This window comes from Clupea harengus, chromosome 5 (assembly GCF_900700415.2).
Source record: "Clupea harengus chromosome 5, Ch_v2.0.2, whole genome shotgun sequence".
NCBI lineage: Eukaryota > Metazoa > Chordata > Actinopteri > Clupeiformes > Clupeidae > Clupea > Clupea harengus.
The window spans coordinates 14,941,353-14,953,702 of record NC_045156.1 but is presented as its reverse complement, the minus strand read 5'-3'; the positions used below and the strand labels follow the sequence as shown (position 1 = coordinate 14,953,702).

At 45.2% G+C, this 12,350-nt stretch overlaps 1 protein-coding gene across 1 annotated transcript; it reads right to left on the bottom strand.

The window, feature by feature from the left end:
* Positions 1-5,887: 5,887 nt before the first annotated feature.
* Positions 5,888-8,009, bottom strand: il10 (interleukin 10). Its single transcript, XM_012831970.3, has 5 exons — positions 7,721-8,009; positions 7,503-7,562; positions 7,139-7,300; positions 6,511-6,573; positions 5,888-6,403 (listed from the first exon to the last, which is right to left on the bottom strand). Exons 1-5 carry the CDS (start codon positions 7,886-7,888, stop codon positions 6,308-6,310), a joined length of 549 nt encoding a protein of 182 aa, XP_012687424.1. The 5' UTR covers positions 7,889-8,009; the 3' UTR covers positions 5,888-6,307.
* Between the last annotated feature and the right edge of the window lie 4,341 nt (positions 8,010-12,350).

Here is a 12,350-nt window from a genome sequence, read left to right as displayed (position 1 = left end):
CCATGCAGTGGTCATTACTGTGACCGTATAACATTCTCAATGCAATGCAGTGGTCATTTTGTAGTGATGCAATGTGATGCATTTTTGTCTATTACAGCAATGCCGATGTCCTCACGAAACCCGGGACTGGAGAGTCCATTACCAGCTTAGGTGGGGTGTGTGCCGTGTCTCTAAGTGGGTGTGTGTGTGTGTGTCTGTGAGGTGTGAATCCGGTCTCCAGAGTGGGTAGATTTGAACCCGCCAGCGGATCCGTGTTCGTGTGGACGCCCGATCCGCACACTTTCTAACCCGATGACGTAATTGCCCCACGTGAACCCTGCTGCGTCACTTCATAACAGCAACAACACAATCTAAATCGATGTTGTAAAGAAGCTGGTTAGGAAAGGGATGACATTAACAAGCCACACTTTAATCTATCACTGTTTAATCTATATGCATCAGACCATTGTTCAAAACCGGTTTTTAAAAGTGTCAGCCTATAGCCTATATGAGCAATTCTGAAGTGAAAAGATTTTTTATTATAGACTATTATTTATTATAGTTTCAAAACAGTAACTTAACACAAACGAGGGTTATGGCGAACTGCGCGATTCTAACTAGTCCTGTTTGAGTGCTGTGGTAACAGTGATTTCAGGTGGTAGAGAAGTCATTCAGCAATCAGAAGATTGCTAGTTGGATCTCGACTTCTGTCTTCTGTCACTTTATGTGCATGCTCCACGGCGTCTTTACAGCGGATTCATCCACTCTGCTCCGCTCCATCTTTCCATGTGAACGCAGATTTTTCTTTGTGTGTAAACGGGATAAAAAAAACGGATGTAAACGTAGCCTGAGTTGGGATGTTTGTGTCTCTGAGGTGTTAACTGTGCCTCTGAGTTTGGGTGTGTGTGTGTCTGAGGTGTGAACTGTGTCTCTGAGGTGGGGTGTGTGTGTGTGTGTGTGTCTGAGGTGTGAAACGTGTCTCTGAGTTGGGATGTTTGTGTCTCTGAGGTGTGAACCGTGTCTCTGAGTTGGGATGTGTGTGTGTGTGTGTGTGTGCCTCTGAGGTGGGGCTGCCCTCTTCAGCCTTCGTCCGTCTCCAGCTCTGTGACGGGATGAGTCATGTGTGACGAGATGAGTCATGTGTGTAAGCTGGAACGCACTTTGTGTGTCTTATCTGCCTAAAAATCATTTCTAGAGAACTTTCTGCTCTCCTGTCGCCACAGAGTACAGGGTGACCTGGGTTTTCACTGTATGGGTAGGGTGTCGTTTTATTCTGCGTATTCTGCGCAACAGGCCTGGAGCGCACACAACACGCTACGACTGAGAAAGAGAGAGAGGAAAGATGATTAGGAGATATGGTCCATAGTGTAGTGTCTCTTCTGTGTTGGCCTTGTTTTCAAAGGTGGCCATGTTTCCTCAATCTCCCAGCATCACTCCTCGCTCCGTTCGCTCACCACACGTAGCGGTCGGTATATGTTGTTCTTCATCTGGTATACAAGTTATATTTGAGTTATAGGAAGGTAGAATACACAACTTAACATAACGAGTCTGTCTGGGGGCCTGGTTCGAGGTGTAAGGTGGGGCGTGTAAGGAAAGGGAACAGTATGGTGTCTACCTAGAATTCAAAGGTGTGAAGGTCTGCAGACAGGGACGGTCCTGGCTGACCATGTGAGTCACTTAACGCATGTATCTAGCCAAGATCTCCACCTCCACACACTCCTGTTCACTTAACGCATGTATCTAGCCAAGATCTCCACCTCCACACACTCCTGTTCACTTAACGCATGTATCTAGCCAAGATCTCCACCTCCACACACTCCAGTTCACTTAACGCATGTATCTAGCCAAGATCTCCACCTCCACTCACTCATGTTCACTTAACGCATGTATCTAGCCAAGATCTCCACCTCCACACACTCCAGTTCACTTAACGCATGTATCTAGCCAAGATCTCCACCTCCACACACTCCTGTTCACTTAACGCATGTATCTAGCCAAGATCTCCACCTCCACTCACTCCTGTTCACTTCAGAGAAAGAAAAGTAGCGTGCACGTCTTCACCTGCATACACTCTATGGTGCCCCTTCACGTCAGGTTTTTGTCTTGACTTGGACAGTTTGACTAGCACTGGGAATACAACTGGTCAGTGTGACTAGAACTGGGAACTAAACTGGACACTGTGATTTAGCACTGGGAATAAAACTGGACACTGTGATTTAGCACTGGGAATAAAACTGGACAGTGTGACTAGCACTGGGAATAAAACTGGTCACACAGGTGTGCATGTGCAACCCCATGGTTAAGTGTATTTATCATTGTCCTTAAAAGCTGATGGACACTCTAAACGTGATGATCTAACGAATTAATTAAGATAGATAGATAGATAGATAGATGGATACTTTATTAATCCCGAAGGAAATTTAGGAAATTATTGAGTTTAAATTGTCTGTCCATGTAACATGCATGTTCTTAATTATGACTATTATAACTTTTATCATGGTTAGACTGGGAATTTACGGTCACGTACTTAGCAGGTTTTAGTATTACTAATCTCTGCTATAAATGGACGGACCCCTGTGTCAGCAAAAGCATTCAAAATGAAACTGAACCTGAGGCTGTTTGAGTGGAATACGCCCTGCATGGGTGCCTGACATAGCCAGCGCATGCAAAAGAAAGTGCGTCCTGCGAAAACAACAATGTTCTAAAGAATAGGGAAGCTCTAGTGAGATGCCCCAGCACCTCACACACACACACACACACACACACACACACGTGCAACTCCAACATACAGATGAGCTCCAACACTCCACACACGTGCAACTCCAACATACGGACGAACCCCACCACACGTGCAACTCCAACATACGGACGAGTCCTGCAACTCCAACATACGGACGAACATTTTGTCAACAAATCCTAAAAAAAATCCTGAATTTAAACACCATACAGACGTGTGGGGAAAAAAAACCAGCAAACCAACTACTTGCACAGGGAGTGCTGAGTAAGGCCGGTCAGTGGGCCAAGTGTTAGACTGTCACAGTGCTCTATCTTGCTCTCTGCAGATGGGTGGGTGTTGCGTTATCCTAATCTTTCAAGAAACACAACACCGGACTAGTTTCAGAGCTGCATGCTGAGTCAGTCTGATTTCAGTTTGTCAGATGACTATGCAGTGCGTGCCAGACATCTGGCTGGAGGCCAATGTACAGATAACGCTGCAGAGTCTGCTCCAACATGTTTAAATCACTCTGATGCTCATGATTAACGCTGCAGTCTGCTCCAACATGTTTAAATCAAGCTCATGATTAACGTTGCAGAGTCTGCTCCAACATGTTTAAATCACTCTGATGCTCATGATTAATGCTGCAGAGTCTGCTCCAACATGTTTAAATCACTCTGATGCTCATGATTAACGCTGCAGAGTCTGCTCCAACATGTTTAAATCACTCTGATGCTCATGATTAACGCTGCAGAGTCTGCTCCAACATGTTTAAATCAATCTGATGCTCATGATTAACGTTGCAGAGTCTGCTCCAACGTGCTTAAATCACTCTGATGCTCATGATTTTATGACATTATGCCATTTCCTAGGTGACTCTCAAACAAACAAAGAATGCCTTACATTTTACAGTTGCACAGTACTTACATTTCAATCTAGCATACCTGTCTAGCATACCTGTCTAGCATTCCTGTCTAGCATACCTGTCTAACATACCTGTGAATACCTCTGTCTCACTCCTCTGTCTCACTCCTACTCTGGTAGAGCACTAGTAGGTGGCTCCTCTGGAAGGTGTGTGTGTGTGTGTGTGTGTGTGTGTGTGTTTCTATCTTTCTATTTCCCTGAGAGTGTGTGTGTGTGTATGTATGTATGTATGGCTGTTTTCTTTCGTTAAGAGTAAGCCTATTTAAAAAGATCACTGGGTATTTAGATTGTAGACTCTGTCCATAAGCTTGCCTTCCAGACACCATCCATGTTGCTCCCTCCAAAGTACCCACGGGGTGTTTAAAAAGCATTGAATTTAATATTCTCAAAATGCTGTTTGTGCTGAAAATCTTTCAAGCTGGGGACGATTCCAGGTGACTACCTCATGTATCTGACTGAGAGAAGAGTGTGCAAAGCTGTCATCAAAGCCAAAGGTGGCTACTTTGACGAATCCAAAATCTAAAATATTCTGGTTTAACACCTTCATATTTACTACATAATGCAATATGTGTTCTTCCATAATTTTGATGTCTTCTGTATTAATCTACAATGTAGAAAATAATAAACATTAAGAAAAAAACATTGAATGAGAAGGGGTGTCCACTACTTGTATACTGTATGTATATAAGAACAGCCCGAACCAGATACCGACTCCATCTTGAGAATGACAGAAGAAAGAAGAAATCTGGATTCCCAGGGGCAGAAAAGTAGGGCCATTGAGGAGCACAGAAGAGCCATCCAAGAACTGTGTGAGGGTCAGAGATGCGGACAGGTTGGTGGATGAGGCTGAGGGTAAGCAAGTTGGCAGTGAGTTGGCAGAGCTCATTCCTAAGTCCAGTGCTTTCAGGAGGACCCGCAGGAGGCTGAGATGATGAGCCTGGAGGCTAAGGGAGCAGAGCTCCGAAGACTGTGGCCTCTTGTGTCTAGTGACACACACCAACACACACTCTCGCTGCCACACACCACCTGCACAGACACACACACCTTCATGGGCCGTATCATTCCAATGTCATTGCATTTTTTGGAGAATTCACACCGGAAATTGCAAATAAAAAAGTAAAAATGGCCATAATTTTTTACATTTCCCGCTGCAAATGCAGTCATTTTTGGCAACAAGTATCACAACAAAACCTGTCAAGATCATGGTGGGAGTTTATTTTTCGAATGAAGCACCACTGCTCACAGCGGCGGAGGGTGGAGGGTGACTGAAAGGTGCTAAAGAGGGCAGAGAGCAGCTCCGTCAGCCCACAAGCTTTGATGTCTTGCAGATTGCTCTAGAGCGGGTGAGGGTGTGGGTGTGGTTGGGGTTGGGGGTGGGGGTGGGAGTCTCCTCTGCGGTGAGATTGCTCGGACAGGAGGATGTGGTGGGGGTGTGGTGTGGGTCTCTGTAGTGAATGAAGACATCTTTGTTCTTTTCACTCACGTGTCATGTATCCGGTTCTCTGCGCGGAAACAGGTTCAGTTCATCGTCAACCACATCAGCATCCTAATTCTGCTGCAGCTTTTGATGTGGGGGGTGTTGAGGATGACACGTTGTCAGACTCAGATTTCTGATTTGATTGCACATTGCTGTCCAGAACATTGTAACCCTTCTTTTTTTTTCGCTAAATTTTCCTGTGCAGATGTTGGCATCTCCAGTCATGGGAAAACAAACTGCATGAATGATTTTGCATCACGCTCAGGTGGCAGCATGCCAAGTAGTCACAGGAGTGTGAAGCAAGTACATGAATAAGTGAGTACACTGTATGAGTTAGTACACTGTGGCAGTTGCAGGCTGCAGCTGTAACGACGAGATCTGGGTGTGTTGGGGTAAAAAAAAGACTGTCAAGTCAGCAGTCTTCAACAAGTTTAACTGAAGACTTGACCAGAAATGTGTATAACCTCGTCGAGCTTTGCTGCAGACTACTGTGGTTTCACAGCTTAGTCAACCACAAGAGCTGCTGGTTGGCCCTTCCTGACAGTGAATGCAAAAAGTGCTGTGTCTGTCAACTCTTCTGCAAGATCCATGACGGAGCGATAAAGCTCAACAAATGTTGTCCTCCCAGCATTTCATACAGTGACCATGAAGATTAGTGCGTGCGTGCGTGCGTGCGTGCGTGCGTGCGTGCGTGTGCGTGTGCGTGTGTGTGTGTGTGTGTGACCGTGTGAGAGAGAGAGAGAGAGAGAGAGAAGGACGGAGACTTTTACTGCTTTTCTTTGCTCTGTTTCTGTTCTGGCTGTCTTTTCTCAGCCTGTCACTCTTACTTTTAACACACAAACCAACATGACCAAATGTAAGCATAAATATAATTTATTTTGAGATGAATTCGGTACAAATATAAATACAGAGGCAGTTCAGTGGCATTTATTTCTTAAATTAAATTAAATAATATTATGCAATTATTACACTGGTGTAGGCAAGTAACAGGCAAGATGTGTTGACTTTCAAGTAACAGTCAATATGACTTGTACAGATTCATTTTTGTTTAACAGAAATAAATTAACACACAGACACACACACACTCAATCCATGTTCCGAGAAACGAAATAGCAGACCACCCAGCTGTTAGTGTGGATGTCCTGGTGTGAGTCTGTTCGTTATGTCCTTCAAGACTTCCACTGTTCAAAGATTAGTTCAGGCCATCCACATCAATGCCTCCGTCTCTTTGACGCCAGATACTCTTCAATGTAGTTAAACAGTACATCCAATTCCCCCATGGCTTTGAACATGCCTTTACTCTCCATCTACAGAGAAGAAGAGCATTTTCATTAAACGACTAGAAATACCATAACTGATAATATGAGTGAACCCATGACAATTCTTGGATAGCTTTTCGTGTGGTATTACTTACCCCATTATAAGACTTCACAATGTTTTTGATGTCAAATGGCTCCACGCAAGAAAAGTAGTTTCTCTGTTCAAGATAAAGAAAAAAGAAAAAAAATCAGTTTTGATCTCTTCCTGAGAGATCGTCGAGTTGTTCATCCGTTTAATGTCTAATAATCCCGGGAATGTCAGTCCTCACACAACCCAGCCTGGATGACTACACACACACACACGCACTGACGTCTGTCATTCAGCTCATTAACTGCTTTTCAGTTCCCAAATGACTGCTTGATATTTCAGTCTGGCACAGACATAAAGAATGATATATTGATATGAAATCACATTTCTTAAAACTGCAGTGTTTTGAAATGTATCAATCATTTGTAGAGGGATGTATTATCGTTAAGAGTTATAATTGACCAGAAAGTCAAATAGTTTCGTTTGTGACACTGTTGTGATGAGCAAAATAGGCTATATTCTATTATTTTGATGTATGGTTTGATGACGAGTGCCTTATTGATGAGTCTGACAGATTGTTACCGAGAATAAAGAACATCAGTTTATGTATTTTCACTGGTATGCAGTCTACATTCAAGTAACATTTAGCAACGACTATTAATGGTGAGATGTATTATTAAATCCAAACTACTTACGCAAGCCAGTATGTCTCGCATTAGAGTTTTGAATGTCTGTCCAATTGAGTCGATCGATAATTTGAACTGTTCATTTTTCAGAGTGTCATTCATCGCCGCTGGCAGGACGGTGTCCCGGTAGAATCGCAAGACATCGTTGACAGCGTGGCATCCGTATCGGCTCTGCAGAGAGAGAATGATGAGGGTCTACAACCAGCAGTTTCTCCTGTTCACACGAGCCTACACAATCCTTCTCAACTTCAGCACTGGAGACGAAGCGTTCAAAGGAGACAACGCGTGCCGTATTCACTGATACCACAACAACAACAAAGATTGGACTGTAAACGAGAAACTACGAGGTCGGTGTTTCTAAGCTACCACTCACCTTGAAGTTCTGGAACACCCCGTCATCCAGTAACACCGACTCCAGATCATCATTGTCTTCCTGAAAAGAACATTGAAACGATCTTTGATCTTTGCACATTCATAGAACAAGCCACCGAAGCACTCACGTGTTGCAATTTCAGAAATGTCTTCGCAACAGGTGCAAAAGATTGTCTGTATTTTGCACTGTTGCGCCTCTCTCGGAAGGGAAGTACTTACATAATAACCCTTGATGTCTTGAAATAAGACACGGAGGTTCTTTAATTTCCCCGGGACGTTCTCCACAAAAAGACAGCATCTCTCTGTGCAGTCCACCTTCCTACTAACAGCAGAACGACAATGCACCAACAGAAGAAGGGAGCCCAGGATGAGGTTTGTGGTGAACATTGTAGTTTTGTCTCGTCTTAAAATGCCTTGCTGAAGATGTCTTATTTTTTCTTGATGATTCTGATTGAAGTCTGAGTCCACTGACTGGTGCTTTTATACACGCACATTGACATATTCTTCCTGCTTGAGAAAGGAATGGGGGGGGGGGGGGGGGGTGGCCAATTCCTGGCACTCTTGGGGTTACCTGTCATCATCAAAACGGAATTTTCATGAATAGTTAAATATAGCCCAATACACAGTTTTACAACTAGTGACAGAAATTTTCCTTTTTTTGCATATTCATATAATTTCTGTCAGTGCATGCCTTTTGGCCAAAGAAGCTCTGATACAAATCCTTTGGCAAGTAGGTGTAATATGGTGCTTTGAGGTAAACTATTGATGGGGTGCCACCAAACAAATAAAAATAATTTAATAATTAGGGTTAGATTTAATCAGTTCTTTAGTTGTTGGTGTAAGGTTGACCTGACATTACCTTTGGTAATTAGCTCGCTAGTTTATGACAGAAATGGGTTAATCAGGAATAAAGAAAATGGGTTAATCAGGAATAAAGAAAAAAAAAGATTTCTTCATTTTGATATGTTCATTGAAGTATCTGAAATATCTATGGCGAACATCACACTGCCAATACTTGTTTGTCACTTAACATCAATGGCAAATCTGACTTATAAACCCAAATTCATTAATGCGATTCATTTCATTTAGATAATATTTTTGTATTGAATTGGGCTATGTTTTGCCTATGTTTAAGCAGGTCTGCCCGCCTGTTTTCTTTCTCTCATTCCAAGCAACCCCATCGGCTCACGGAGAGGCCCCTCCTCTGAGGCGTCCCCACCACCAGCTCCCCGGGCCGCGCATTACTGAGACCGAAACATGTGGTTAAGATGCAGGGCACCAAATGACACTCGAGTCGTGTGTGTGTGTCTGTGTGTGTGTGTGTGTGTGTGTGTGTGTGTGTGTGGGAACTTGTGCCTTTTTCCTCCCCCTGGGTATTTATTGTAAAACTTGTTGTTGTTTGTGTTTACCATGCTGCACGCGTCTGCCACAGCGTAGAATGCCCAGGTCGTTTTGCATCATCCAGGCCTCGTGTGATATTCCCTGAGTCAGCTCATTGTCATGTTCCACGCAGCCACAGACACATTTTGAATGTGTTTACCTGAAAGCTGTTAGCTCAGGAATTGACAAGAAATAGCTGAGTTGTATAATTAGTGTCATTGTGGTCGGGTCTGATTCGTCTGTCCGTCTGCGCTCATCTCAGCATGTGTGACTGTGTTCAAGTTCCTCTGGGTGATGAAGGACCTGTTTACTATAAAACACTTCCCTCAAATATACTAAGATGTCAGTGTCCACAATCCATAACAACGTCTCTGTTTCAGCATTCAATATCAGGATTCCCAGTTTCATAAATATAGTGAATATTGCCACAGGAGAGGAGTTTAACCATTTTAATTAGCAAATTTAAAATGCAATACCAACACGGAAATTCTATCATATGCAAACAGTTTGAATAAGCTGCTTATTCTGCAACGTTTCGAATGTTCTCTACTTCTCCTTTTCTCACACTAATCCCTGACCTTTTTGAGACTCGATGTTTTATTGATTAGCAGAACCTTCTGGAAATTCCTAATTGCACCATCATCACCATAGGAAGGTGAGTGGAGAGGGCGCTGTATGTGGCCCTGGGTCTGAGGCACAGGGGATCGTGAGCGTGGCGCTGTCTGTGGCCATGGGTCTGAGGCACAGGGGATCGTGAGCGTGGCGCTGTCTGTGGCCATGGGTCTGAGGCACAGGGGATCGTGAGCGTGGCGCTGTCTGTGGCCATAGTTCTGAGGCACAGGGGATCGTGGCGCTGTCTGTGGCCATGGTTCTGACCCTAACCCTAACCCAATGGTAAAGGAACAGTCTGCATGACCTCTGACCCTAACCCAATGGCAAAGGAACAGCCCGCGACCTCTGACCCTGACCCTAACCCAATGGCAAAGGAACAGGCTGCATGACAGCCTCTGATCACATCCGTTCTCTCCTCAAATTCCTGTAATCGAACAGAACACTCATGGTTTCCTTAACTGGTTTCGGGCATTTGGCAAAAATCCCAAGAATCTGGTCTTGCTCTCCGGGCAGTTAATCACTGGCAAGGACACGTAATATCAGTGACTAAGGAGGGTAGGTGGAGTGTCCAGTGGGTGGCTACTTCCTCTTCGTGAAGCCAGCGCCCTGGTGACTTGGTGTCTCCACTCAACAGAAGCCCCTTAGAGGGGGCAGAGAGCCGCCGGAGGCATTTGTGGAGGCGATACCTTGGTCACGACGCGTGTAAGCATGCTGAGGTCACTGCTGTGAGTCTGTGCTCAGGACACGTTAGACTAAGAGCAAAGCGGGATTTGTGGAGTGCCCGACAGCAGGCGGCTACTTCCTCATGAAGTCATCGTGGTGGTAACTCGGCCAGGTCACTGTACTGCCCCCGCTCAACTGAGGGGGACTCTGCACCAGATCGGGGACAGAACTGGGTCACATCCACACCTGATCCACACCTGATCCACACCTGATCCACACCTGATTCACACCACATCCACACCTGATCCACACCTGATCCACACCTGAGCCACATCACATCCTCACCTGGGACACATTACATCCACACCTGAGCCACATCACATCCACATCACATCCACACCTGATCCACACCACATCCAGGTCACATCTACATCTAATCCACACATGATCTTGGCCAGATATGGACAGGATTTGGGCCGGATGGAGGCAGAGGGGTAGCTATCCCCCAACAGAAATGGACCTCCAACTCAGTCCTTTCAAGGCATCTGCTGAGATTCTGTGAAATTGTTTTCAGTTCATGACAAGTCTCCTACCTCATTACCAAACTCATGTGCAGAGTCAGCACAGTCCTCTTCAGTTTCAGACCTCCCGTCTCAGCGGGGGTTGCCGACTCATGTTTGAGAGGACCAGGTCTGTTTTGAAGCTATATTAACCTTGTACAGACCTGCCAGTCACTCCGAAATCTAGGTTTGATTGTAGTAAGGCCGATCTGTAGTTTCCCTTGATGCAGATTGTTGTCAGTGTACCGCTAGTTCACACGTTAGCGCAGTTCACACGTTAGCGCAGCTGCTTTGCCGCAGAACCAGACATTTCTCTGTTCTCTTAAAAGTCATCAAAGGTTGCGTGGGTTTGGGAGTTCACTGTGATGCATACTGCAGTAGCTAGACATAGTTTACGGTGTGAGATAAAATGCGGAATGAATTCTGTTCGTAGTACGAGAAAAGCTCCAGCGCAGTAGCGCCCATGCAGTAGCGCCCATGCAGGCTATGCCGCCGCAGCAGCAGATCTGGGTACTCCGGCTGGCCACATGAAGGGGCTGATGACTCACAGAGGGAAGCTTTCTTTCTATTGGTCTCTCTCCTGCCCTTTCTTTCTTTCTTTCTTTCTCTCTCTCTCCCCCCCTCTCTCTCTCTCCCCCCTCTCTCCCTCTCCCTCTCTCTCTCCCCCCCTCTCTCCCTCTCCCTCTCTCTCTTTCTCTCTCTCTCTCTTTCTCTCTCTCTCTCAACCTCTCTCTCTCTCCCCCCTCCCTCTCTTCTCTCCCTCTCTCTCTCTCTCTCCCTCTCTCTCTCTCCTCCCCCCCTCTCTTTCTCCTCCCCCCTCTCTCTCTCCCGTTCTCTCACTCTCTATTTCTCTCTCTATCTCTCCCCCCCTCTCTCTCTCTCCCTTTCTCTTTCTCTTTCTCTCTCTTTCCTTCTCTCCCCCCCCCCCTCTCTCTCTGTCTCTCTCTCTCTGTCACGTGTCTTATGTCTTATTTCTTAGTGTGATTGCTTCAGGGAAAGAGAGCGCTGGTCTCGGCCGGAGGTCATGTAAGCATGTGGTTACGTGCGTGGTTTTCAAGCATGGCTTAATCTCCAGCAGTGTCATCAGACGAGAACAGCATGCAGACTTAGCATGTCAGGTCATAAGCATTAGCATGTTATGTCCATCATCAGCTACCAACATCAAAACTGAAGACAACTCAAAGGCACTCACTGTTGAAACAATACAAAAACAAATAAAAAAGTTTAAATTTTTATCTTAATAAAAAAGTACAAAAAAACTCAGAAACAATCTGTCGTTGTTTGATCAGATCTTGATCAGTAAAATGAATGCATGCTCAAAGCCAGCTGGTCTGCTCAGACTAACAAGGCTACACTGGCATTGCCCTGCTGATGTTTGGGTCGATATCAAGAAGTCTTCTCCCATGTCTGATAAGGCTGTCAATGGCACTCACTCACTCACTCACTCACTCACTCTCTGTGCAGACTAAGCAGTCAGCTGGCGCAAAAGGGGAAAGCTGAGACCCAGTTCAAGAAATTAAGAAGTTTGTGTACAGCACCGCTATCATCGATCATCTCTGATAGGACGCCTCTGTGCCCGTAACCACCCGCAGTCACACTAGACCCGCGTGCTAACGAGAACATGCAGTTGTGTT

Excerpts from the sequence above, each read along its gene's own strand:
- il10 (XM_012831970.3), bottom strand. The coding sequence starts at position 7,888 with ATGTTCACCACAAACCTCATCCTGGGCTCCCTTCTTCTGTTGGTGCAT. Across the intron at positions 7,563-7,720 it reads AAGACATCAAGGGTTATTAT|GAAGACAATGATGATCTGGA; the intron begins GTAAGTACTTCC and ends TGTTCTTTTCAG. Across the intron at positions 6,574-7,138 it reads TGCGAGACATACTGGCTTGC|AGAAACTACTTTTCTTGCGT; the intron begins GTAAGTAGTTTG and ends TATCTTGAACAG.